This window comes from Pseudophryne corroboree, chromosome 3 (genome assembly GCF_028390025.1).
Source record: "Pseudophryne corroboree isolate aPseCor3 chromosome 3, aPseCor3.hap2, whole genome shotgun sequence".
Classification (NCBI taxonomy): domain Eukaryota; kingdom Metazoa; phylum Chordata; class Amphibia; order Anura; family Myobatrachidae; genus Pseudophryne; species Pseudophryne corroboree.
Window position 1 is genome coordinate 770045913 of NC_086446.1, and position 27670 is coordinate 770073582.

Sequence of the window (27670 nt, forward strand, 5' to 3'; positions counted from 1 at the left end):
TAAGAGGGTTGTCCAAAAAGTAATGCCTAAATGCTCATAACTCAAAATTTATTATAGATACAGATTTGAAAATTTGCAGTAAATTACTTTGAAGTCTTAGTAACAAAATGACTCTACTAAAAAAATAAAAAAAAAAAATCATCTGTCCTCAAACATTTTCTCCACCTCTCAACCCAAGCTGTGAAGCCACTTTGGAAAAATTCCAGGAGTTGGTGTTTGACCCAGGAACGTATGGCATTTTTAACAACCTCTATGTCATCAAAATGTTCATCCCAGAGACAGTTTTTGAGAGGGCCAAACATATGAAAGTCGGAAGGGGCCAAATCAGACTGTATGGTGGATGTGGCATTATTGCCCACCCCATTTTGGCAATGGCCGCAGATGTTGCAATCGAAGTGTGAGGTCTTGCATTGTCGTGGTGTAAGATGACATTTGACATTGGAATTGACTTTTTTTTGCAGATGGGTTCTTTCAGCTTCTTAAGTGTAATAATGTATCGATCACTGTTGATTGAGTGGTTTGGTTCCAAGTAATCGATGAGAATAACACCTTGGCAATCCCAGAAGAATGTGGCCATGACTTTGTTTATGGATCGTTGTGATTTAAACAGTTTTGGCCTAGGTGAACTTGGGTGTTTCCATTGCTTTGATTGGGCTTTTGTTTCTGGGTCATTAAGGAATACCCTGGTCTTATCTCCTGTAATGACATTTTCCAAATACGTCTCAGGGTTGGCTTGAAAGTTGGTCAAAAGGTCATTGCAGACTTCCACCCTCTGGTCCTTATGATCCCTGGTTAATTGCCTTGAAATCCATTTAGCACACCCTTACGATATCCCAAATCATCGATTAGTGTTTCTACAGTGCCATGGCTACATTCAAGTTCATCACTGATATCTCTGATGGTCACACAACAGTCTTTCTGAATCATGGCATTAACTTTGTGTCGGTTCTCTGTCGTCACTGCAGATTGATGATCTGCCACTACGAGGTTTGTCGCACACGGACAATTCTCCCAACTGAAAACGCTTCATCCACCTTCTGACATTGCTATAGTCAATTGTATGCTCACGATACACTTTTTTCAGTCTTCTGTGGATTTGTGTAGCACTGCAGCCTACTTTTTCCAGAAATTCAATAATGGCTCTTTGTTTCATCTTGGATTCCATGGTATTTCTTGGACTGCCTAAACAAAAATACATATATAGCTAGCAGACATATTAAATTACAAACTGACAAAGTATCAAATAAATGTTGCATATTATTTCAGATTTATGAGCATTTAGACATTATTTTTTGGACAACCCTCGTAAAAGAGCTTAAGATGTTCTGGAAGCACAATTAACAGAATTATTCAACCAGTCACTAAATATATGTGCAATTCCAGAGAACTGGAAAAGAGCGAATGTAGTTCCACTGCACAAAAGTGGAAGCAAGAAAGAAGCAAGTAACTACAAACCAGTAAGCCTTACATCAGAAGTAAGCAAATGGAAATACTATTAAAAGTAGTGGACTATCTTATATCAAACAACTTACAGGATCCAAAATGGAATGGATTTATTGGGGAGCGATCATGTGAAAAAATCTTATTGACTTTTTTGGCTCCATGACTAAAATAACAGATCAAGGGGGAGCCATAGATGCAGAATATCTATACTTTAGTAAGGCATTTGACACTATCCCACATCGCAGACTGCTTTATAAACCCGAAAGCATGCGATTAGATTATAAAACAGTTACATGGTTAAGAACCTGGTTGCCGTATAGCAAACAGAGATTTGTAGTAAATGGAGTGCATTCACAGGAGGGAACTTTTACCAGTGGAGTACCGCAGGGATCTGTACTTGGACCAGTGCTCTTTAATATCTTTATTGATGACATTGCAAATGGTATTAAAGGGAAAGAATGCCTTTTTGCAGATGACACAAAGATGCGCAACAGAGTAGACACATCGGGAGGGGTAAAACAAATGATTGATGATCTAGAGGAATGGCCAAGAACATAGCAATTATAGTTTAATGCTAAAAAATGCAAAATCGTGCACTTGGGCCTTAAAAACTCAAAGGCTAAATATACTATCAAGGGTACTATAATGGAAACTACTAAGGAGAAAAGGGATCTAGTAGTGACCATTTCAGGTGACTTAATGGCAGGTAAACAATGTAACAAAGCAATGAGGAAGGCTAGTCAGATGCTTGGCTGCATAGGGAGAGGAATCAGCAGCAGAAAGAAAGAAGTAATAATGCCACTGTAAAGGTCATTGGTACGGCTTCATCAGGAATACTGTGTCCAGTTCTGGAGGTCATATCTTCAGAAGGATATAAATACATTAGAGCGCATACAAAGAAGGGCAACTAAAATGGTGCATGGCCTACACTACAAATCTTACCAGGAAAGAGTAGAAGATCTTAATATTTATAGTTTGGAGCAGAGAAGGAAAAGGGGGACATGATTGAAACTTTCAAATATCTCAAGGGTTTTAGCAAAGTCCAGGAGGGAAACATTTTTCACAGGAAGAGAAGTATTAGAATATAAGGACACATGCACTGAGACTGGAAAGATTCAATGGAAATTTAAGGAAAAATTACTTCACGGAAAGGGTAGTGGATAAATGGAATAGCCTCCCATCAGAGGTGGTAGAGGCTAAGACAGTAGAGCAATTTAAATATGCATGGGATAGATATAAGGATATCATTACAAAAAAACTGAGGATCAAATAGGGTTGAGGTTACCTAAAGGATAAATAAATGGGCAGACTAGATGGGCCAAGTGGTTCTTATCTGCCGTCACATTCTATGTTTCTATGATACTGTAATGACATGGTGCAGAGTGTAATGTGATGGGGGTAAGTACTGTAATGACATGATGCAGAGGAGTGCAATGTGATGTGAGTAGGTACTGTAATGACATGGTAAGATTGTAATTTTATGGGGGTACACTGGCGCACGCAGGGGGGTTTCCAGGTACTTGGAAATCCCCACCGATGAGCCAATTTTTTTATTTTTGTGATGGAGACAGCAGTGCCTCCGTGTCTGCAAAAGCCGTGATCGTTATCACGACTGCGGAGATGCTGCAGCAACAGAGAGCTATGTAGCTCTTTGCAAGTCTGCACAGAAAATGTCCGGGGGGACCTGCTGGCTGCGCATGCTCAGCCATAGTACAGCCAGTCATGACATGGTGCAGAGTGTAATAAAAAAAAAAAAAAAAAAAATGGAAGGAGGAGCATTAGTGTTACAATGTGTAATGGGAATCAGGAAATAAGAATCTCAGACCTTAAAATAGACAATTTTCTGTTGGATACAACTGTATATCACATGGGAAGCTCTGGAGTCAGAACAGACCAGAGCCCTCTCCAAACTCAGACTGGCACAAGCTATTCATACCCAACCATATATAACCTCCATATCCCCTGACGTATGACCAGGCTCCTCATTCTATAGACATATACATGTGCTTTATCCCCATATATTAACATCTGTTCAGTCCTTTATACATTGAGGTATTTCCTGGCCCAACTCCTTTCCTCATGGACTCCATATCTATTATCAGATACCTCTTTATATTCAGGAGGCCCTCAAACCTCATTGTCATCTCCATCACACTTCGCTATCATCTCCCTCGTACCTTGCTATCATCCATAGTTGCCTACTTTTGATGTCTCCTCCTCGGGAGAACCGGGGGAGGAGACGCTGCATGCCACTTCGGGGGAGAGCTATCAAGAACGAGCCCTTTTCCAAAATGCTCTGATTTGCGGTTCCATGGGGAGGAGCTAAATTATGCAAATGTGCTTCCGTTAGCCCCACCTCCTCCACAAGGCGCAGTAATTCCATACATAATCTTTTCATTTCTAGTGAAGCGGGCAGGATGCCGGAGATCTGGCCACTCTTCCATGGGTGCGGAGGACTGCTTGAAAAAATTGGGAGCCTCCCGCAACTTGCGGGAGATTAGGCAAGTATGCTGTCATCTCCCTCACACCTCGCTATCATCTCCATCATACCTCGTTATCATCTCCCTTGTGTAAGAGGAGTGCGGTGACTTACCTTGCTATCATCTTACCTGGCATCGCACTGTCTCACCTTCAGGCCGTATGGTTAACAGACGGTCCTGGTATACCGACTGGACACAGACACGAAGATCTAGAAGGAAGGAGATGATGGGAGAGTTATGCTTCCTCAAAGCAGATCGACACGCCCTACCAATCCGAGACCTTTCACTAATAGGGATTTCGGGCTTTTAGTGAAGGCCACCCTCTTGGTCTCAGAAACCGAATTTCACCTATAGGTACTCACGGACCAGGCGAAGATTCAACCTTGCACTGGAGTGCAATGTCCGTCCAGAAGGAAGAGAGACGGTAAGAAAAGAGACATGCAAACAAGGATGGTCCTCACCGATGTTAATCTTGGACTTCACACCTACAGATCCCTGTGAGGAGACAGTAAACAGCACAGTTGTGCAGGACCTTCAGCTAAATTAGTGTGTTAACCTGCTACGCTTACTACAACATCACCCTCAACCTATAGCTGTGTGTGTAGTGCGGCACAACCTTTAGCATACAAACAGTTCTAACAAATGTACCCTTCACAGAAATAACAATCACAATGACCAAACACATTACAAGAGTAAACCACGGTCCTGTCTCTTTAAACCCCTGCCTATATAGAGGTTTACAGACCTTTTCTATTCCTGGGTTTTCTGGCATCGTCTGTAGGGCAACGGCTATTTAAGTATGGGCCTGACAGCCCTCCACGTGAGGAGAAATGGTTATAGATAATTGTGGGGAACTGGACTGCTCCTCTACACAAGGGATAAACTGTAGGGTGGGTGCCGCAAACTTTGCCCTGGGCTTAATACACAACATCACTCATCGGGTTTAGATACGGTTGCTCACTTCAGTGACCTGGGCCTAGTGCCCAGGGTCACTCATATTTAGGACACGGATAGTTTAATACAACTGACATTGCATGAGCCTAAGGCCCAGAGCCACTCTTTGGCAGGTTAACTGGAGTAACTAAGGCCTAATGCTCAGATCACACTTATACAGGGGCTCAGGCTTTAGAGCCTACCTACTTAGGTCGCCAAGCGATTTGGTCCTAGTTCCCAGGTCACCAATCACTTGGAAAGGAAGGGGGGGGGGATGGGTGTCACTCAAACCTACAAGGCCTAGTGTCCTTTATTGACATTTGTGCACCGGGCTAAGAGGCCCACCTACTGTTCCACAAGCCTTGACTGTGCCCGATCCCTGGTGGTCTAGGGAGGAGTTAATTACAGAGGGCCTACCTGTATGTTGGGAGAGGCTGCAGTGTGGCACTTTGGTAGCTCTTTTGCATTTTACCACTGCAGCACTCTCCGGTCCCCAGCCGCATTCTTCTGCCTCTGGCATGTCCTGGCCAGTGGCACCACCTCTTATTTTCTTCTCACAGATGGCGCCATCTATCTGCTTTGTCAATCTCGCCATCTTCTGCCCTCTTCTGCGGCTGTGGGAGCTCTTCTCACGACGTCTTCATCCCTGTCCCTCTTCCGATGAACAGGCTCTTCTGCCCAGCAGTGTCTGATGTCAGAAGCCATGGATGAGCAGAGCTATGATGTGGTGAGCCTCTTCCTATTGGCTGCTGTCCATGAGCAGCAATTGGCTTGCGGGCAGGGCGATATTCTAACGCATGCCGGCACCACTTTCCATTGTCTGCTGGGCCGACACCAACATTAAACAGTTACTTCTGCGGCGCTGCCCAACTCTGCTGAATGACATATCTCCACACTTGCACCTTGCTATCCCTCTCATCTTTCCCTCACTATTCTGTCCCTCACACCTCGTTATCATCTCCCTCACAGCTCACTATCTTGGCCCTCACACATCAATATCATGTCCCTCACAATTCACTATCCTCTCCCTCACCCCTCGCTATCCTATCCCTCACACCTCACTGTCATGTCCCTCACACCTCATTATCTTGTCTCTCACACCTCACTATCATCTCCACACACCTCATTACCTTGTCTCTCACACCTCAATATCAGCTGCCTCATTATCCTGTCCCTCACACCTCACTCTCCTGTCCCTCACTATCATCTCTTCACACTTCATTATCCTGTCACTCACACCTCTCTATCTCCTGCCTCATTATCCTGTCCTCATACCTTACTATCCCCTGTCCCTCACACCTCACTATCATCTCCTCACACCTAATTATCCTGTCCTTCACACCTTGCCATCGTGTCCCTCACACCTCATTATCCTGTCCCTCACACCTCTTTATGCTGTCCCTCAAATCTCACTCTCCTGACCCTCACAACTCACTATCCTGTCCCTCATACCTCATTATCCTGTCCCACACACCTCACTCTCCTGTCCCTCACACCTCATACCTTGCTATCATGACACTCACACCTCATCCTGTCCCTCACACCTCACTCTCCTGTCCCTCACTCCTCACTATCAACTCCTCACACCTCATTATCCTATCCCTCACACCTCACTATCCTCTCCCTCGCACCTCACTATCATCTCCACACACTTCATTATCCTGTCTCTCACACCTCACTATCATCTGCCTCATTATCCTGTCCCTCACATCTCACTATCTTTTCCCTCACACCTCACTTTCCTTTCCCTCACTCCTCAATATCATCTCCTCACACCTCATTATCCTGTCACTCACACCTCTCTATCACCTTCCTCATTATCCTATCCTCATACCTTATTATCCCGTCCCTCACACTTCACTCTCCTGTCCCTCACACCTCACTATCATCTGCTCACACCTAATTTTCCTGTCCTTCACACCTTGCCATCGTGTCCCTCACTCCTCATTATCCTGTCCCTCACACCTCTTTATGCTGTCCCTCACACCTCATTCTCCTGTCCCTCATACCTCGCTATCATGTCCCTCACACCTTGCTGTCATGTCCCTCACACCCTCATCCTGTCCCTCACATCTCACAATCTTGTCCCTCAAATCTCTCTCCTGACCCTCACACCTCACTATCCTGTCCCTCATACCTCATTATCCTGTCCCACACAGCTCACTCTCCTGTCCCTCACACCTCGCTGTCATGTCCCTCACACCTCATCCTGTCCCTCACATCTCACTATCCTCTCCCTAACACCTCACTATCATCTCCAGACACCTCATTATCCTACCCCTCACATCTTACTATCTTGTCCCTCACACCTCACTCTCCTGTCCCTCACTCCTCACTATAATCTTCTCACACCTCATTACCCTGTCACTCACACTATCCTGTCCCTCATACCTCATTATCCTGTCCCTCACACCTCATACTCCTTTCCCTCACACCTCGCTATCATGTCCCTCACACCTTGCTGTCATGTGCCTTTCACCTCATCCTGTCCCTCACACCTCACTATCATGTCCCTCAAACCTCATTATCCTGCCCCCAACACCTCACCATCATGTCTCTCACACCTCATTATCCTGTCCCTTACACCTTGCAATCTTGTCCCTCACACCTTGCTGTCATGTCCTTCACACCTCATTACCCTGTCCCTCACCTTCATGTCCCTCAAATCTCAATATCCTGTCCCTCACACCTCGCCATCATGTCCCTCACACCTCACTGTCATCTCCCTCACACCTTACTGTCATGTCCCTCACAACTCACCGTAATTTTCCCCCACACCTCGCCGTCATGTCCCTGATACCTCATTCTCCTGTCCCTCACACCTCACTCTCCTGTCCCTCACACCTTAGTATCATGTCCCCCACACCTTGCTGTCATGTCCTTCACACCACATCCTGTCCCTCACACCTCACTATCATATCCCTCAAACCTCATTATCCTGCCCCCAACACCTCGCCATCATGTCTCTTGCACCTCATTATCCTGTCCCTTACACCTCGCGATCATGTCCCTCACACCTTGCTGTCATGTCATTCACACCTCATTATCCTGTACCTCACATCTCACCTTCATGTCCCTCACACCTCGCCATCATGTCCCTCACACCTCGCCATCATGTCCCTCGCACTTCATTCTCCTGTCCCTCACACCTCACTATCCTCTCCCTCACACCTCACTATTATCTCCACACACCTCATTATCCTGTCTCTCACACCTTACTATCATCTGCCTCATTATCCTGTCCCTCACACCCCACTCTCCTGTCCCTCACTCCTCACTATAATCTCCTCACAGCTTATTATTCTGTCACTCACACCTTATTCTCCTGTCCCTCACACCTCGCTATCATGTCCCTCACAACTCAGCGTCATTTCTCACACACCTCGCCATCATTTCCCTCACACTTCATTCTCCTGTCCCTTACACCTCGCTATCATGTCCCTCACATCTTACTGTCATGTCCCTCACACCTCATCCTGTCCCTCACACCTCACTATCATGTCCCTCAAACCTCATTATCCTGCCCCCAAACCTCACCATCATGTCTCTCACACCTCATTATCCTGTCTCTTACACCTCGCGATCATGTCCCTCACACCTTGCTGTCATGTCAGTCACACCTCATTATCCTGTCCCTCACACCTCACCTTCATGTCCCTCACACCTCGCCATCATATCCCTCACACTACACCATCATGTCCCTCACGCCTCGCCATCATGTCCCTCACACCTCACTGTCATGTCCCTTACACCTCACTGTCATGTCCCTCACACCTCATTATCCTGTCCCTCACACCTCACTGTCATGTCCCTCACACCTCACTGCCATGTCCCTTACACCTCATTATCCTGTGCTTCACAGCTCATTATCATATTTCTTCTCTCCTTTAGACATAAACATCGCTCTGAGGAAGATCGTTCTTCTCCTGCGACCAGAGAAAGAGTTTGTGTCAGACGGAAACCACATGATAATCCGAACACTCAGCACTTTCCGAAATTACATCATGGACTTCAACCTGGGAGAAGAATTTGAAGAAGATCTCAGTGTCATCGATGGTCGAGTCTGCAAGGTAGGGACGACCTTTGGAAAGGCACAAGCAAATTGTTGAAGAGTTTCCTCCATAGTAGCACTGCCGCTGGGTGAATGCTTCTCCCAGGGGTGTATTACACTACAACACAGTCTGCAGCTGCAGTGCCCGTCTGCGTCTTTTGTTGGAATTGGTTATGCGACTTCATGCAAATACCACTACAAGCCCTTCCCTGGTGTACAGCCGTGCGCCTGTCTGTGCCAGGACTGAGACTTCCACTTTGAGCATCTTTCAATGCTGTAATACTGCTTTGTGCTTCTTTAGACACCACCATCGGTCGCAGCATGGAAAGTTACACCAGCGCCATGCTAGGTGCAGATTCTCTGTCAGAGTACGGCCTCCAATTATAAAGCATCTGTGTACAGTGACATGCCTTCAACACTTCCATAACATCCATTAGACGTTCCGTCTACCATCGTCTGCAGAGCCACATCCCTGTCAGCTCCCAGTCACAGCCCAGGAATGCGCAATACATTTTCAAGACAATTCTGATTCCATGCACCTCAATCAGTACTGCGACTCTATGCGCATGGAATCTGGAAGCATGCATAGTGCAATTTAGACCAGGGCCAGATTAAGCCTTGGGGGGCCCGGAGCACTTAAGACAAGGGGGCCCGGGGAAGGGGGGTGTATATTAGATTGTACATACCTCCCAGTCCCAACAAGTCCCATTTTAGGAGGGACGAAATGCTCTCTACCTGGACTTCCCTCTTAATATATGATTAAAGTCATCTGTGTTGAACTATTTAATTGGTAAGAAAAGTATTTAAATTTTCAACAGATGGTGATTGTAATCATAAATTAAGGAGTAAATTCAGGTAGAGAGCATTTTATCCCTCCTGGAATGGGTCATGGTGGGAGGTACGGATTGTGTATATTAAATGTAAACCAGTGTATATTAGATTGAAACCAATAGTTTAATAATGCCTGAGCACTGTTTATAGCCCTGCCTAAGTCAGAGACAACTATTTTATAACGTTTTCATGTAGTGGAACAACAACTTAAACAATCTTAACATACACAGAGAAATAAAACATATAATTTATCTTACAAGAATGCAATTTCAGCAGCCTCTGTGCTACTTACATACTGGGACAGGACTCAGGAGAACTCTCTGTGTGTCTCTCTCTCTAGAACGGAATTCTCAGATTAGATAACAGGTTACACAGGACCCAGATACCCAGGCACGGAGTAGGTTGGCATCCCACACCTCCAGCAATCTCAGACTCCATTAGATCCCGCCGCTGGTAGGGAAGCTCCATCAGTGTCTGAGGAACCCTGATACTCCTGTGTCACTGCCTGTACTGCAAATTGTCCTGCTCACATTCTGGCTGCCTGGTGCTGCTGCTGCACAAGAGGGAGAGCTAGTGATGTCAGTTTGCTCCACCCGGGGGAACCCCTGACAGAGGAGGGCTCGGGGTACAATATGCCTTGCGCCCCCCCTAATCTGGCTATGACTTAGACACATGCTTAGTAGGGGGGGAAAAAACCACTCAACTGCATCAGACATCGGCAGTGGGTACAACGCAGAATTAGGCCTATTGAGATAACACACATCGAAAAGAAGCATGCAATCATTGTAGACTCTGAATTTTATAGCAAAACCATCGCCATCGGATCATCACCGTCAGTAGCATTGATGCTGCAAACCATCAGTTTCAGATTGCTAACCCTACTGCAAGGTACTTGTGAAAACTAGCTAGAGATATTACCCCCGCATTCTTAAACAAAGTAAATAATAATTAGCATGTGTTAGTTTAATTAAAATCATAAAAGGCATTGGATGGATTTACTAAGACAGGCTTTTTGTACCTGATTCGCACGCAGTCACGTCCGAACAGGACCGAAACGAGAATTTTGTCACCCAGGGCAAGGCAATAATTTGCAACCCCTTCCTCTACGTCCCAGTGTATCTACAGCAGTCTGTGCCCCCCCCCACCCTCCCCTTCCTGTGACACTGCAGCAGTCTGTGCCCCCTCCCCCCCCCGCCCTCCCCTTCCTGTGACACTGCAGCAGTCTGTGTTTCTCCTCCTATATCAGGTGCAGCAGCAGCAGCCTGTGTTTGTGTTATCCCTGCCCCCACCACCACTTACCTGGATCTTCATGTTCTTCATGACGTCATGTGCACAGTGCAGCAGACAGGAGAAAAATAAACTTTATTGTGCAGGGTGATCCCAATCCCTCTATGCCTGCCTACCCCTGCTGATTAGTCCAGCGGTGCAGGCACAGTGCCTGGTCACGCTTACCAACTAAAGACGGGTCAGGGGATCTCCAGCCGGGTGGCCCCCTAAGAGGGGGGGTCCCAGGGCTACTTGCTCCCTGTGCCCCCCTTAATCCGGCCCTGGCCTACAGTCTGAAGCCTACCCCCCATGGTAGCATGCTTCCGACTCTTCACGGATTTTCCGCTTTTTGTTTCTGACCGCTTCAGTGCCCACTAAAATCCGGGATACATGCCCCCCCTAGTTGCGGCCGTGCGTCTAAATTTATGTCCATCACCACAAACTAGGGACTAAGGGGCAGATGTATTAACCTGGAGAAGGCATAAGGAAGTGATAAACCAGTGATATGTGCAAGGTGATAAAGGCACCAGCCAATCAGCTCCAATATGTAAATTAACAGTTAGGATCTGATTGGCTGGTGCGTGTATCACCTTGCACATATCACTGGTTTATCACTTCCTTATGCCTTCTCCAGGTTAATACATCTGTCCCAAAGTGTGGCTAATCCCAGCCACACCGCTCACTGGTTTTTGCATCTGTGCTTCAGCCATCATCATTAGAAAGTGGACAAGATACCCATCTGAAATAGGCGTCCCAACTGCATCCGAATCCCTAAAATCAAACAGGATAGTTGCCATGCACTCCTACGATCCTCCCATCAGACATATTGAAACTCGCACACCCATGCCACCCCAGCTGGGCTGTGAGTGCTGACTTGGCATTAGTCTCCATAGTGAGGCGCAGGCGCGCACTATATTTTCGCATTCTGACTCATAGCTTCAAATCAGGAGATGCGTCTGTTTCTACAGATGCGCCACCCCCTTTATCTTTAACACAATCAACCCAGGTTCCCATCTAGGATTCAGCCGGCGTCAAGTAGCCTAGACTCAACTGTCCCGGGTGTCTATTCTCTGGCGTTCCTACTGTGATAGCAACCACAGCCTTCAGCCGCCCTCTGTGTGCTACTGGAGAGCATCCTGCTACAGTACCTTATTCATCCTCATCATTGTCTAAAACATACAAGATACTATGCTGTAATAGTAAATGAGATGTTTACTGAAGATAACAACACAGTCTGATGTGAACTAGACTGACACCTAGTTGTGATACAGAGTATAAGAAAAATATACTGAATTTAATTAAATGCCAACAGAAGATTCCTTTTGCAGATTCTATTTAAAAACAACCAATGTATGAATAGTCCTATGGCAAACACCTTTTTCCGGAGAATATGAAGACAATGCCACATGCAATTGTGTAAATGCAGCATACACAGGCAGTTATGGCACGCTGAGACAGTCTCAGTGAGACTTGTAGCTTTCTGCTAAATGTTTACGGGCTTTCCCCAAGAACGTTATGGTGTGCAGGATAAGTAAATGCTACCTGGAGTCAGCCTAGCTCTGGAAAACAGTACAAGGAATGTATGTGTGACTCTGGAGCTATCTGGAACTCCAAAAAAATCTCTGGGCCAAATGCAATATCCTCTGATCTACTGAAACTGCAGTTTTTTGGGGCTATTGTGGTACCCCAAGAAGATTGATTGTGTAGGGTAGTGGTTCTCAAATGGTGTGCCGTGGCACCCTGTGATGCCTTGGGACACTTGCAGGGGTGCCCTGGGTTGGTGGTTCAGATCGAGCTCAAATTATTTATGGTCAATGTAATAGGCAAAACCAGTGCTGGTGGCTGCCAATCATAAGATATGTGGACAAGCGGAAGCAAATCTTGTCCCTCACCACACAACTCACCCTAAGACATATAACCCAATTTACTTAATTTAATATTTATTTCTAAATTTCTCAGTATAAAACGTTCTCATTCTCTAGGGCACCGTAATTCAAAAAAGTTTGGGAACCACTGGTGTAGGGTATGGGTCTTCAACCTCGGCCCTCCAGCTGCTGTGGAATTACACATCCCAGCATGCCCTGCCTCAGTTTTAGCATGCCTTAATAGCATAACTGTGGCAGAGCATGTTGGGATGTGTAGATCCACAGCACCTGGGGGCCGAGGTTGAAGACCCATGGTGTGTAGGATATCGGGTGTGCTCTTATTCCTTCCCGGTTTCCTTACCAGAACTGATCGGCCTGTCTGTCTGTCCCGGATATCACTGTTGTTCAACAGGTAAAGGGGCATTTTTGCACACATAATTAGTACAATTTTAAACAATTTACACAACAATGGTGTTGACTGAAATTGTGTTTAACTGGAAACTTGACCGGCTAGATCTCACTTCTAGCTGAAAGCATTTCAGGTTAGTCAACGTAGTCAATTATCCGATACAACAACACCTTATACAATGAGACGCTTCCACAAATATTTACACTAAAAACAGCCTTTTGATAAAAACAGTTACCATTAACATGGAATTTTTAGGATTGACTGATCACTTAGCAAATAGATTAAGTTGCAGCTGAATACTCAGCGACACCGAGTTAGATCAATATGCAATTACATTTATCAATTCATCAACTTATTATGTATTACATTACCTAACCTGTGGGGCCCCATAGCGGATTCAGTATGAAAAGCCAGCGGTCAGTATCCCGACGCCATCCCTGGCGACGCAATGCCGACAGGGGTGCATTAGGTACCGTAACCTCTCTCCCCTACCCCCTTACCCTCCCTGTCCGCAGCCTAACCCTAACCTTCCCTGTTGGTGCCTAACCCTAACCCCCTGGTGGTGCCTAAACCTAACACCCCCCCTTTCCCGCAGCATAAACCCAACCCTCCCCCCTTATGCCTAACACTAACACTCCCCCTGGGGTGCCTAACCCTAACCCCCCCCACCCCCCCTCTGCAGCCTAACCCTAACTTCCCCCACCCCGCAGCCTAACCCTAACCTCCCCCAACCCGCAGCCTGTAACCCTAACTCCCCCCCCCCCCCCCCCCCAGAGTGTGCCGGTACCTAACTCCCGCCCGCAGCATAAACCTAAGGCGGCCGTTAATACTTACCTTCGGGATCCTAACTGTCGAGATTCCGTCATCGGGTTCCTGATCCTTTTGGGATTCTGTCATTGGTGTTCGGACAGCTGTCAGGGTTCCAGTGTCGGTATTACAACTGCCGGGATCCCGACAGCCGGGATTCTGAACGTATACCCCCTAACTTAAACACCTGGGATACCACCGGAGACCCCAACTGCCGATTTCAGCACACTCAGCCACTGGTCTGACACCAGAGACCAGGGGCACCTTGCAGCCAATCTCCACTCTCTTTCTCCATAGTCTAAGTGCCACTAATGGTCAGTGCAGCCCATTTTATCGCCTTCTCTCCCATGAGCCTCCACTGCTGCCAGGAACCTCGAGGTGCTGACACTGCCCACTGTCATCAATGTAAGCATGCAGTACCGGACATATTATACACTATTACTTTAAATGCATGAACTGATGGTACTCTCAGTGGGGTGCCACACTATGCTGTTGCCCGCTGGATTTGAACTGGCAATTTATTTTGGCGCAGCCTGCATCTTTATGCTAATGCCATGATCTGCCTACTGAGACACCAACTGGCAGTGGTGCTAGTCTCTGTGTGTATTGAGACCCACCATCAGTGCACCATTGGTCCCAACATCGAAGCTTGCACCAACACTATGTCAGATGCCGGTCAAATAATGGATTCAATTTGGCCAGTTTAGGGCTCTAAGAATTGTGATTTGTAGACCAGTTTGATTTGGGTCTGCCTGCAATGGCTTATTTGGGAGTCAAAGGCTAAAAGAAAACTTGTGGGTCTCAGAGGCATTTATGGATTAGCTGCCCAATGTTTATTCCCGTATCCCTTCAACAATTGAGTTTCACTATGTCTGTCTCCTAATCCTGTTCATTGTGTTTCTTTCTAACAGACCACTGTGGCATGGGAGGGTAACAAGCTGGTGTGTGTGCAGAGAGGAGATGTGCCAAACCGAGGCTGGAAACAATGGATGGAGGGAGACCTGCTACAAGTGGTGAGAAAACAACTTTACCAACACCAGCAGTGTTCCTCACCTCTTCATGCTGCTCCATTGCAGACAACACCTCCACCAACCTCACCATCCAACATCTCCACCATCCAACATCTCCACCATCCTCACCATCCAACACCTCCACCAACCTCACCATCCAACATCTCCACCAACTTCACAATCCAACATCTCCACCATCCAACATCTCCACCATCCAACATCTCCACCATCATCACCATCCAACATCTCCACCAACCTCACCATCCAACATATCCACCATCCTCACCATCCAACATCTCCACCAACCTCACCATCCAACATCTCCACCAACCTCACCATCCAACATCTCCACCAACCTCACCATCCACCTCCACCAATCTCACCATCCAACATCCCCACCAATGTCACCATCCAACATCTCCACCAACCTCACCCTCCAACATCTCCACCAACATCACCATCTCTCTCCAAGCTTTGATTCATCTATCCCACCATGTATATCTATACCCACGTCTTTCCTCTAATTTCCATTATATGTATTAACTTTGTCATTCGGTCTTTGGTTATAGAACATATACTGGGTGGGAACAGCATTATAGGGGGAATTCAACTGATTGCGGTTAATTTTACAGCAAAAAAAAAAAGGACATTATTGCCATTTTTTTGCCCAATGTTTTTAATTTATTTGACGTCCTTTTTTTGCTGTCAAATTTACTTGCTATCATGCAAAAAAAACCACAGAATCCGGGATAAGTTCCCGGAGCGATGCGTTTTCACAATTGCAGCCACGAAAAAAATGGCAGATATCATGGATTTTGCTTTGCCCGCAGGTGAATATAATCTCTCATAGTACCGGCTATAGGGGATAGTTGAATTTTTCCCTAAGTCTCCCAATTGTCCCCTTTTTTCTCCACTGTGCAGCTCCTTACTGGCCTTGGATTCTACTGTTGACTTCAGTCAACACCAGCTGCTGCTGCTTACCTGTCTGGCTGGGGGAGGAGGGCGGGTTGGCTGATCTCCTCCCGCCTCCCTGCCCTCCCAGTGATTGAGGGGAGGTGGGGCTTAGGTCAGACAACAGAGGGAGGCCGGACTTAAGTTAAGGGGTGGGATTTCAGTCCATCGCTGGCAGAGAATAGGTTGGCTTCTAGAGACTGCATCGGCTGCAGCACCTAGTAGCCATATTAGGCTACTGTAATGGTAGAGAGTGGCTTCCCATGGAAAGTGTTCTTTCTGCTGTGGCAGTCAGGACTGGCAGTCCCAGGGGGAGAAAACACCTCACCCTCTGACTGCCTGTCTAGCTGTGAATAGCAGTTAGTGGCAGTCTCTGCAACTGGCAGATTTTACTGGCGGGGGGCTGCAGCTACCCCACCGCTACCCGCAAAGTTCCCACCATTGAAACTAATGGAGGGAGCTGTGCGATGCGCTGTCTGACAGCAGACGCGCATACAGCCAATCAGGTGAGTGCCACAAAGTAGCGCTACCTGATTGGCTGAAGGGACCTTCTGTGACAGCAGTCACGTGGGGTCCCGGCATTCGTGAAAAGGGGTCCCATGTGTAAACATGGGACCCCTTTCAGTCCGTTTGGTCCGGGTGTTCGTTTTTTTTTTTTTTGCCAAGTACGTGGATTATAACCTGGACACTGGATTGAGGTGAGTATAATTTTATTCACAGGTACCCCGGATTCTACTTGGACAAGTGGACCGAACATCGTGTCAACATAGGTAAGTATGTGTGTGTGTCGACATGTGTGTAATAAAGTTTTACTATCACGGTGTGCGTGTCCTGTTTTTATTTGGGTATTTTTTTTCCAGTAGAACTACAGGTACCAGCGGGCCCGTTTTTCTCCCGCATGCTGGTACTTGTGTTTCTCCAAGTACCAGCTTGCAGGGGAGGCTTGCTGGGACTTGTAGTACTACTGGAAAAAACAATATTCTTTCATTTTTCCAAAGGCTATCAGCCCCCCATCCGCAGCCCTTGGATGGGGGGGACAGCCTCGGGCTTCACCCCTGGCCCTTGGGTGGCTGGGGGGGGACCCCTTGATTGAAGGGGTCCCCACTCCCCCAGGGTACCCCGGCCAGGGGTGACTAGTTGGATATTTAATGCCACGGCCGCAGGGCGCTGTATAGAAGTGACCCCCGGCTGTGGCATTATCTGTCCAGCTAGTGGAGCCCGATGCTGGTGTAAAAAATACGGGGGACCCCTACTCTTTTTGTCCCCCGTATTTTTTGCACCAGCATCAGGCGCAGAGCCCGGTGCTGGTTTTAAAAATACGGGGGATCCCCTGTCATTCCCCCCCCCCCCCCCGGATTTTTAGAACCAGGACCGGCTCGAAGAGCCCAAGGCTGGTTATGCTTTGGAGGGGGGACCCCACGCCATTTTTTTTCGGGATTTTACCATTCCATTTAAAAAAAATAATAATAAATTTTTAAAAAATATATAAATAATACTTGTGCCTCCAAAACAGACAAACCAAGTACCTAATCCAGGGGTGGGCAATTATTTCAGCTGGGGGGCCGCTTAACACTTCCAGCGAATATTCGAGGGCCACACACAAAATACTCAAAAAGAGATCCCTTTTTACACATTACGGCAGACAGCGTGCCCTTTTTACACATTACGACAGACAGCGCCCCCGTTTTTATACATTACGGCAGACAGCGCCCTCGTTTTTACACATTACGGCAGACAGCTCCCCCGTTTTTACACATTACGGCAGACAGCTCCCCCGTTTTTACACATTACGGCAGACAGTCCCTACCCCCCTTTCCCCCCCCCCTCCCCTAAACCCATATTGCACTCCCCTCCCTCCCCACCCCTAAACCTATATGGCAGCTTAAGCAGTGATCCAGGGGCTGGCTGGACAGGGGGTTTACTTGTTTGTCACAGTGGCAGACGATCCCCGCTGTCCGATGATCCGCGCTGCTGCCGGCCGGAGACACTGCTGATGTGGTCTCTCCTGCTCCCGCTCGCTGCCCGCCGCTTATCCTCACTGGCCGCCGCTTCCTTTCCTCACTGGCCGCTGCTTCTCGGCCGCCGCTCCTGCTCACTGCAGTGCCCGCCCCCCGTGCCGCCCAGCGCATGATAACAGAGGAAATCCCGGTCAGCTTACCCTGTGACGTGACCGGGATTTCCTCAGCGGCGCCGCGTCTGAGAGCAGTGCAATGACAAGCGACATGTCAGGCCGCTTGTCATTGCACTCTGGTGGGGCACAGCGGGCCAGGCAGGATCGGTCCGCGGGCCGCATCCGGCCCGCGGGCCGCCTGTTGCCCACCCCTAACCTAATCCCTTCTAATATAAATAGATATGCTATTACCAATAAAAAAAACACCAAAAAAAACATGTTTTAAATTTTTTTTATTAGATTCCCCCACCAAAGTGTCCGCCACACTGAAAATGAAAATGAAAATGACGAATTTACTGTCTAAAAGCACTGTTGTCGAATTTCCAAACTTCAATTGAATATACTTTTGGCGAATTGCTGCATTTGTACCATTGCAGAAATGTCGAATTTGACAAATGTTGAATTTCAAAAAGTCGAATTTTGAAAGTCCGTTTTTTTGACGGAAAGTACTGAATTGCATTGTCGAAATTTTTTTTTTGGTGAAAAAGTCCCGTTTTTCGACAATTTCGGGAATTCGACCGCAATTGCATATACCCCTATATATTTTAGTGAAAATATGCAAGTTTTGCTTTACAAGTTTCTAATCTCAGTGTTATTTAATGTAATATGAAACTGACTGCGCCTACGTCTAGTGCGGATTTGTTGGCGGAGCTACGCCAACAGGTCCGGTGTGCGACAGCGGAGGTCGCTCCAGCGCCTTTCCAGCTGGAGAATGGAGCGTGTGGTCCGGGTGCGGCTGCGGAGTATGTGGCGTATCTCCGCGTAGGCCTCGCGCTTTAGCCTATTGGGGATTGGTTGAAAATTTATGGTGTCATCTAATAATTTTTTTTTGATGTGTGCATTGCCGTGAAGGACAGTGGGTACAGTTCGCAATAGCGGAAATTCGCAGCCGCGGAAGAACAAGAAACACAATACATACACTCACAATTACACTCAGACACACACACACACACACACACACACTCAAAATCACACACTCACAATCACACACACACACACTCAAAATTACACACTCACAATCACACTCACACACACTCACATACACACACACACACTTATAGAAAAGTAATTGTTACAATCTGTGTACTCACCACATTTGTCAATAACAATCAGCTGCACAAAGTCACAAAGTTTTCGACATTTAGGATCATATGTTGTGTCATTTGTAATGTAAGCAGATGCATGGCATATAGACATTTGTGGAACAAGGGTTACAATCAGATTATTTAGACAAACATTACATATTAAAAAAACAAACAGGTATGCCTTGCACAACACTTAACTGGGCATATAATTATGCCCAGTTAACCTGGGGCTACTAGGGGTAACATTACCTAATATTAGATATGGACACATATTCCCAAAACAAATTTTTTTTTTTATTAAGTAACATTAAGTGTAGCCTGCATTATGTGGATCATGTTATTTGGTATGTACAAAGGAATATGTCTATGTCGATAAAATTTAGCTGATGTAGTTTAGAAGTTGGTTTATTCACACGTGATTGCATTTGCTACTATTAAATAATTTCAACATGCATTTAACATCAATGTTTATTTTGGGTAAAAAATAAATAAAAATTATTTGGGAGCATGTCCGATGTGTAGGTGCTAACAATAAAACTGTTATGTGTCCAGACAATTGCTGTTTGTAGTATTTTGGCTGAGCAGTGTTTGCTCAGTAATTGGACAACAGGTGAATTCATTGGCATAACAATTGCTAATTCGGGCAGACACACTAGTCACAGTACTTCGCAAGTGCAGAGTAACTGCAGACTTACTCCTCGGCTGCGACAGGATAGCGAATATTTGTTGTGTACATTTACCATCGTATACGCATTTCTGCACAAAACACGCCTACTGCTGGTTGCATACTCCCACACTAGCCGCCCATTTTCACGCCCATTTCGTTAGATAGCGAAGCCGTGCCTCTGTCACGCCTCCGTCACTCCCAGTTTTCGGTGGTGTAGTACGGCCAGGTTTTCAGTTAGTAATTTTGCTCAAGCGTCGTATCGCTCCCTTTGCGCACGCGCAGTATAGCTGTTGCGCATGCGCAGTTGGCTTATTTTCGCCGTTTTGCGATGCGATGAACTGCTGCGATCAATTCTGAATGAGGGCCATAGGCCCTCAGTCCGAGTTATTCGCTCTCTAGCTGCTTTTAGCAGCATTGCACACGCTAGGCCGCCGCCCTCTGGGAGTGTATCTTAGATTAGCAGAAGTGCGAATGAAAGGTTAGCAGAACTGCTCGTATAAATTTTCATGCAGTTTCTGAGCAGCTCCAGACCTATTCCTACTTTGCGATCACTTCAGTCAGTTTAGTTCCTGGTTTGACGTCACAAACACGCCCAGCGTTTGGCCAGCCACTCCCCCGTTTCCCCAGACACGCCTGCGTTTTTACCTGTCACTCCTGCGTTTTTTAGCACACTCCCGGAAAACGCTCAGTTACCACCCAGAAACACCCACTTCCTGTCAATCACTCACCGATCACAAGAGCGACAGAAAAGCGTCGCTCGACCTTGTGTAAAACTGCATAGTTTTGTGTGAAAGTACTTCGCGCGTGTGTACTGCGGCCCGTACGCATGCGCAGAAATGCCGCTTTTTCACCTAATCACCGCGCTGCGAACTAAAGCAGCTAGCGATCAACTTAGAATGACCACCTATGGGGGTAATTCTGAGTTGATTGCAGCAGGAATTTTGTTAGCAGTTGGGCAAAACCATGTGCACTGCAGGGGGGGCAGATATAACATGTGCAGAGAGAGTTAGATTTGGGTGGGTTCTTTTGTTTCTGTGCAGGGTAAATACTGGCTGCTTTATTTTTACACTGCAATTTAGATTGCAGATTGAACACACCACACCCCAATCTAACTCTCTCTGCACATGTTATATCTGCCCCCCCTGCAGTGCACATGGTTTTGCCCAACTGCTAACAAAGTTCCTGCTGCAATCAACTCAGAATTACCCCCATAGGGGGTCATTCCGAGTTGATCGCTCGCTAGCAGTTTTTAGCAGCCGTGCAAACGCTATGCCGCCGCCCACTGGGAGTGTAATTAAGCTTAGCAGAAGTGCGAACGAAAGGATCGCAGAGCGGCAGCAAAGTTTTTTTGTGTAGTTTCAGAGTAGCTCCAGACCTACTCAGCGCTTGCGATGACTTCAGACTGTTCAGTTCCTGTTTTGACGTCACAGACACACCCTGCGTTCGCCCAGCCACGCCTCCGTTTTTCCTGGCATGCCTGCGTTTTTTCAAACACTCCCTGAAAACGGTCAGTTGACACCCAGAAACGCCCACTTCCTGTCAATCACTCTGCGGCCACCAGTGCGACTGAAAAGCTTCGCTAGACCCTGTGTGAAACTACATCGTTCATTGTAATAGTACGTCGCGCGTGCGCATTGCGCTGCATGCGCAGAAGTGCCTCTTTTTGCATTAGCGCTGCACAGCGAACGAATGCAGCTAGCGATCAACTCGGAATGACCACCATAGGGCCTAATTCAGACCTGATCGTAGATTTAGCACATCTACGATCAGTCACACAGACATTCGGGGGGGACGCCCAGCACAGGTCTAGTCCGCCCCACATGTCTGGCCCGACCCCCCCCCCCCCCCCCCCCCCCTGACCCACACACACACACACACAACTGCAAAACCATTGCACAGCGGCGATACTGGAAGAGTAGCTCCCTACCAGCGCGGCTCCTGCTACCCATCGCTGTGAGGGTCGCAGCGGCTGCGTGTGACGTCATGCAGCTGACGCGACCCTTTCCATCGATCCGTGCACACCTGCATTGCATGGACCGCGCCCCCTAAATGGCGGTAAAAACGCTAACGGCCCGCCCCCTCCCACCTCTGCATGTCAATCAGGCAGAGGTGATCACAGGGCTGAGACAGCCGTCGGGTGTCTGGCATGTGCCGGCGCACTCCGGCGCATGCGCAGTTCATACCTAATTGCTGCTGTGCGAAAACGCACAACAGAGATCAGGTCTGAATTAGCCCCATAGTACATTGTAGTGTTTTCAAAATCAGATGTAGTTCAAATAGCATACCCCACTTAGTCCAAATCGCATAGCACACGTTGTATAAGCTCAAATCACACCTAGCACAAATAGCACTGTGTGTGGGCCCCATAACAAGTCATTCTGATAAACATAACCGTATTTACAAACACACAGTGTGTTATTTCATACAAAGGTAGCAGTATAAGGCTGAGAACACACCAGATAGACGGTGGACGCTCTGTGCCGACAGAGCAGCAGATTCAGGTAAGTATATATAGCCGCTTGATGTGTCGGTCAGAACGCCCAGATAGGTGGGCATTTGAATCTGCCTGCCCAACTGTGACATCAACCCCTGCAGCAAGTGTACGGGCCCACGGGTTGGTGGACCGTTGGTGGACACAGCTCCAAACTTCCGATGGATGGTTTAGGCTGACCTGTAGCGTCCGGAGCCTGCTGTCAGTAGTCACTGGCTGGATAGGTTTCAGTAAAGCTAGGGGTCAGACTGCATAACTGGGACTTCCCTGGTTAGCTATTGTAGACAGCAGATACTCTGCTGTTTGTTGCAGAGGGCTATCGGTCGCCGATGAGGGCTAACTGTTCGGGGGGTCCCAAATTTTGTCCAACGCAGGTTGAGCCCCAGTGTGTAGATAGAACTGTAACCTTATACAGGCCCTATCTAACTAAATTACATGGCTTTAATTGTCATTTTAAACACAATGCCTCATCGGGCCATGGGCAAAATGTGGCGCTAACTCCATTCTGTATAATCTCCGTCATTCATCATTATTCCTACAGTACATCCACTGTCCCCCGACCCTTGTTCCAGTATGTCTAGAATTTATTCTCCTTTCCCTTCTCTCCCCAGGAGCTGACGGCCAGGAATGCTATCAGCAAGCAAACCTTCCGTAGAGTCTCGTGAGGACAGCGAATTCACAATCTCTATTTTCATAGCTATTACTATTAGTCCTTTGTCCTATACAAATAAATATTTTAACCTATCTACGTTGCGGTCAGTGTTCATATTACACTTATACACCTCACAATATCTAACACACAGATGAGGAGACGGCAGATGGACATCTGTATACAGCCATATAATACTGGACCAGCTACACCTCTCTAATTCCTGTAGACTGCAGCTAATAAACTAAATGCATCATGTAATTTCCAAATGTGTTGGTTTTTAAATGGTTAACCGGGGCCTCCACAAGGGAGGGTCGCCCGCATAAAGACCCTGTGGTGCCCTAAAGATTTACACAACTCCAACGGTCTCCCTGATAACCGATAGGGGAGAGCAGCTGCCCAACATATGCCCCCGGCAGGAGCAGGGTGAGGAGCTGCTGTGGCCCACTTGTGTCCATACAGTATTGCAGCGCCTCTCAGGCTCTGTATAGGCTGCATTTCAAATACAGTGCTACCAATCCTCTGCGTTGTCAGCAATTAGTTTCCAGTACAAAGTGCAGTGTATGTGTAACAGGTAGGTATGGTGGAGTGTTGTTGTGAGTGCAGAGGTCGGTGGACGCACCTGGATTCTTCACCCGGAATCACTTCTTGGATTGGGTCTCACTGCTGAAACCAGGGAGGCCAATCCCGGGCCGTTTTTTTCAATCCCGGGATCTCGGGATTGCAGTAGGGATCAGTCAAGGGCAGTGGAGAAGGGTGTAGGGAGCAGGGAGGCCGTAGGGAGCAGCAATGGAGGGAGGGTGTAGGTAGCTGCGCGGGAGGGTTGGTGTAGGTAGCGGCACGGAAGGGTTAGTGTAGGTAGCGGTGCGGGAGGGAGGGTGTAGGTAGCAGCGTCGGAGGGAGGCTGTTAGAGAGCATTGCACGGACGGAGGGAGGGAGGGTGTAAGTAATACTTCTTACTATTAGGTGGGCGGCAGTTATGGACACACTGAACGCGGCGGCATTTCAAATGCAGTGCCGGACGCCAGCCAACCAGAGCTGGCGGGCCGGCAGCCAATCAGGGAAGCGGCCGCAGCAGTCAATCCTGATTGGCTGCCGCTGCTGCGGCAGCTTCCCTGATTGGCTGCCGGTCCACCAGCTCTGATTGGCTAGCGGCCGACGCTACATTTGAAGTGCAGCCGCGTTCAGCGTGTGTCCATGGCTGCCGCCCACCTAATAGTAAGTAGTATTACTTACACCCACCCTCCCTCACTGCACAATTGCGCATGCGCAATGTAATCCCGTGAATCCCGGGATTGGAGGCTCCAATACCGGGATTCAAATCCCGGCATTTTTGGGCCAAAATCCCGGGATCCCGCCGTTCCCGATCCTGGGATTGGCCTCCCTAGCTGGAACCCTAGGCAGAGGGACGAGGAACCCCAACCCTGGAGGACCCAACATATAAGTCATCACACCTTAGGACAGTGACATAAAGATTAATTATTCGGGAGAAAAGAGGACTGATCACCACTGTAACTTTAACTTTCAGTTAAATAATAACACAGTATTTGCTTTTGTAATACAATGGAAGAATTTCAGCATACAGTTGTCTGAGGCAATAAGCAATATCTAAAAGAATTAACCAAATGTTACAGTAGGTGGCAGTATAACACCACTGGCACTCAAAGTCAGTTCTAGATAAGCTAATTTCCAGTTTAAGTGTAACCTCCTAAACAAGATTCTCACACTACTATTCTGTAGCAGAATAGGACTATCCTTAGCGGTCCCTTTAGTAGGGTGAAGAAACTGGTTGCAAGCATTCGGTCACAGAGGCACAGTAAAGCACAATCACAACTTAGTTACTAAGCAGACTATGACATGCAGGCACTAGAACAATTGAGGCGTTAGAAAGCAGGTTTAGAGTAGAAATGCAATCAGAGTTCCTCACAGGAAAGTCAGTACAATCTCTTATGAAATCATCTTGTTTCTCCACTAGGTGACAGTCTGAAATCTGTCGTGGTCCTATTCAGCACCTGAGGACCATTACCTGGATATCAATATCAAGGGTGATATATTACAGTCTCTAATAGTTATTAGATGGAGCAGTAAATACAGTCACAGTAATGAAAAGCAAAATATGGGGTAGTAACAGTAGATGATAGCATCAGCATGCAATAAAGACTCTCTGCTAAGCCAGAGCTTTTACTAGTCAGTGACTCTCTAGTGGCCCAGGTAAGCTTTGCAGAGGATTAGGTCCCAGGACCAATAGCATGCAGACAACAATAGCGTACAATGAGGGTGCAAATGAATTTAAAGCAGTTTCTGGTCAAAGCAGTAAGGTTATAAGAACAGCTGCCAGTTGCAGGCTATATTAGTAGCTGAGGCTCTGAATAGCTAGAGTGTGTTCACAATACAGTTCAGCGTCACATGAAAGGTGCAGATAGATTGCAGGCAAGGTGGCTGATACAAGCTGTGGAATGTCTAGAATACACAAGGGGTCCACACTCTCCTGTCACACTGTTCACTAAGGCAGTTTAGAGTTTCTTTTGCTATCTGGCGCCTGCCTTTCCTGAGGTAAATTATATCCAAAAAGGGTCGTGCTGGTCATTAAATGGACTCCCCTGTTGAAAGGTACAATATTTAATACTGTCCAGTACTCTAAATAGCTCTCTCTCTCTCATCTGACCCCTATTCAGCTGTGTATGCGGAGCTGGGTGACTCTGGGTTTCTAACTGAGGGCATTAGCTGGAGTGTCAGAGGTAGGTACCTATCAGTGGCCTCACTCACACCCCTCTATCACCTGAGACCCGTCCCGTCAGCTTCTCTCAGTACTGGGCAGGCTGGCGGCTCTCACAGCAGTCTCCTCAGCAGCGGCTCCGCTCTCCACAGTGTGTCTCCTCACAGCGGTCTACTCAGCATGTCTCCTCAGCATGCCTCCTCAGCATGTCTCCTCACAGCGGTCTCAGCAGCGCCTCCGCTCTCCACAGCGTGTCTCCTCACAGCGGTCTCCTCAGTGGCAGCAGCACTCTCCACAGCGTGTCTCCTCACAGCGATCTCCTCAGCAGCGCCTCCGCTCTCCACAGCGTGTCTCCTCACAGCGGTCTCCTCAGTGGCAGCAGCACTCTCCACAGCGTGTCTCCTCACAGCGATCTCCTCAGCAGCGCCTCCGCTCTCCACAGCGTGTCTCCTCACAGCGGTCTCCTCAGTGGCAGCAGCACTCTCCACAGCGTGTCTCCTCACAGCAGTCTCCTCAGTGGCATATCAACTCTCCACAGCGTGTCTCCTCACAGTGGTCTCCTCAGCAGTGGCTCCGCCCTCCACAGCGTGTCTCCTCAGAGCAGTCTCCTCAGGAGCAGCTCCGCTCTCCACAGCGTGTCTCCTCAGCAGTGGCTCCGCTCTCCACAGTGTGTCTCCTCAGCAGTGGCTCCGCTCTCCACAGTGTGTCTCCTCAGCAGTGGCTCCGCTCTCCACAGTGTGTCTCCTCAGCAGTGGCTCCGCTCTCCACAGTGTGTCTCCTCAGCAGTGGCTCCGCTCTCCACAGCGTGTCTCCTCAGCGGCAGATACACTCTCCACAGCGTGTCTCCTCTCACACACACTGGTGCGAACCCCGCCTCCTCTTTTTCCCGCTCTGCCACAGCCAATCAAAGCACCATCAGCCTTCTCCCTCCTCCATTATAAGTTAGTCCAAGAGTCCTAGTGCCTGTCTGCTCACTGGTCCTGCCAGCGTCTCCCAGGTAACAGCAGAAGGGAGTGTTAATCCCTTCAGCATTAAAAGGATGGGTAGTGATTGAAGCTCAGCAAGGGGAAAATTAGGGGACCTTACTCATGTCTTATCCAGTCCGACAGTTGCCTGCAATGAATGCCCTTTGTAGTACAAATTAAGGTGGTCCAATTCAGAGTGTCACATATCATGTAATATACAGGGCCAGTGATCACAGTAACCAGCCATACATAGTGCAGTGTGTGTAATACATCAGACATATACAGGGCCAGTGATCACAGTAACCCGGTATATGCGGCAGTAGTGCCAGCCATACATAGTGCAGTGTATGTAATACATCAGACATATACAGGGCCAGTGATCACAGTAACCCGGTATATGCGGCAGTAGTGCCAGCCATACATAGTGCAGTGTATGTAATACATCAGACATATACAGGACCAGTGATCACAGTAACCCGGTATATGCGGCAGTAGTGCCAGCCATACATAGTGCAGTGTATGTAATACATCAGACATATACAGGACCAGTGATCACAGTAACCCGGTATATGCGGCAGTAGTGCCAGCCATACATAGTGCAGTGTATGTAATACATCAGACATATACAGGGCCAGTGATCACAGTAACCCGGTATATGCGGCAGTAGTGCCAGCCATACATAGTGCAGTGTGTGTAATACATCAGACATATACAGGACCAGTGATCACAGTAACCCGGTATATGCGGCAGTAGCACCAGCCATACATAGTGCAGTGTATGTAATACATCAGACATATACAGGACCAGCGATCACAGTAACCCGGTATATGCGGCAGTAGTGCCAGCCATACATAGTGCAGTGTGTGTAATACATCAGACAT

General features: G+C 47.7%; 1 protein-coding gene across 5 annotated transcripts in view; it reads left to right on the plus strand.

The window, feature by feature from the left end:
* Positions 1 to 23207, plus strand: part of RBP5 (retinol binding protein 5) — a 73014-nt gene extending 49807 nt beyond the window's left edge. For all 5 annotated transcript variants that reach the window (XM_063962507.1, XM_063962504.1, XM_063962505.1 and 2 more), the window contains exons 2-4: positions 8748 to 8926; positions 14997 to 15098; positions 23071 to 23207. In XM_063962507.1, coding sequence (XP_063818577.1) covers positions 8822 to 8926; positions 14997 to 15098; positions 23071 to 23124 — 261 coding nt within the window. In that variant the 5' untranslated portion in view covers positions 8748 to 8821 and the 3' untranslated portion in view covers positions 23125 to 23207. The remainder of the gene's footprint in view (positions 1 to 8747; positions 8927 to 14996; positions 15099 to 23070) is intronic.
* The last annotated feature ends 4463 nt before the right edge of the window (positions 23208 to 27670 follow it).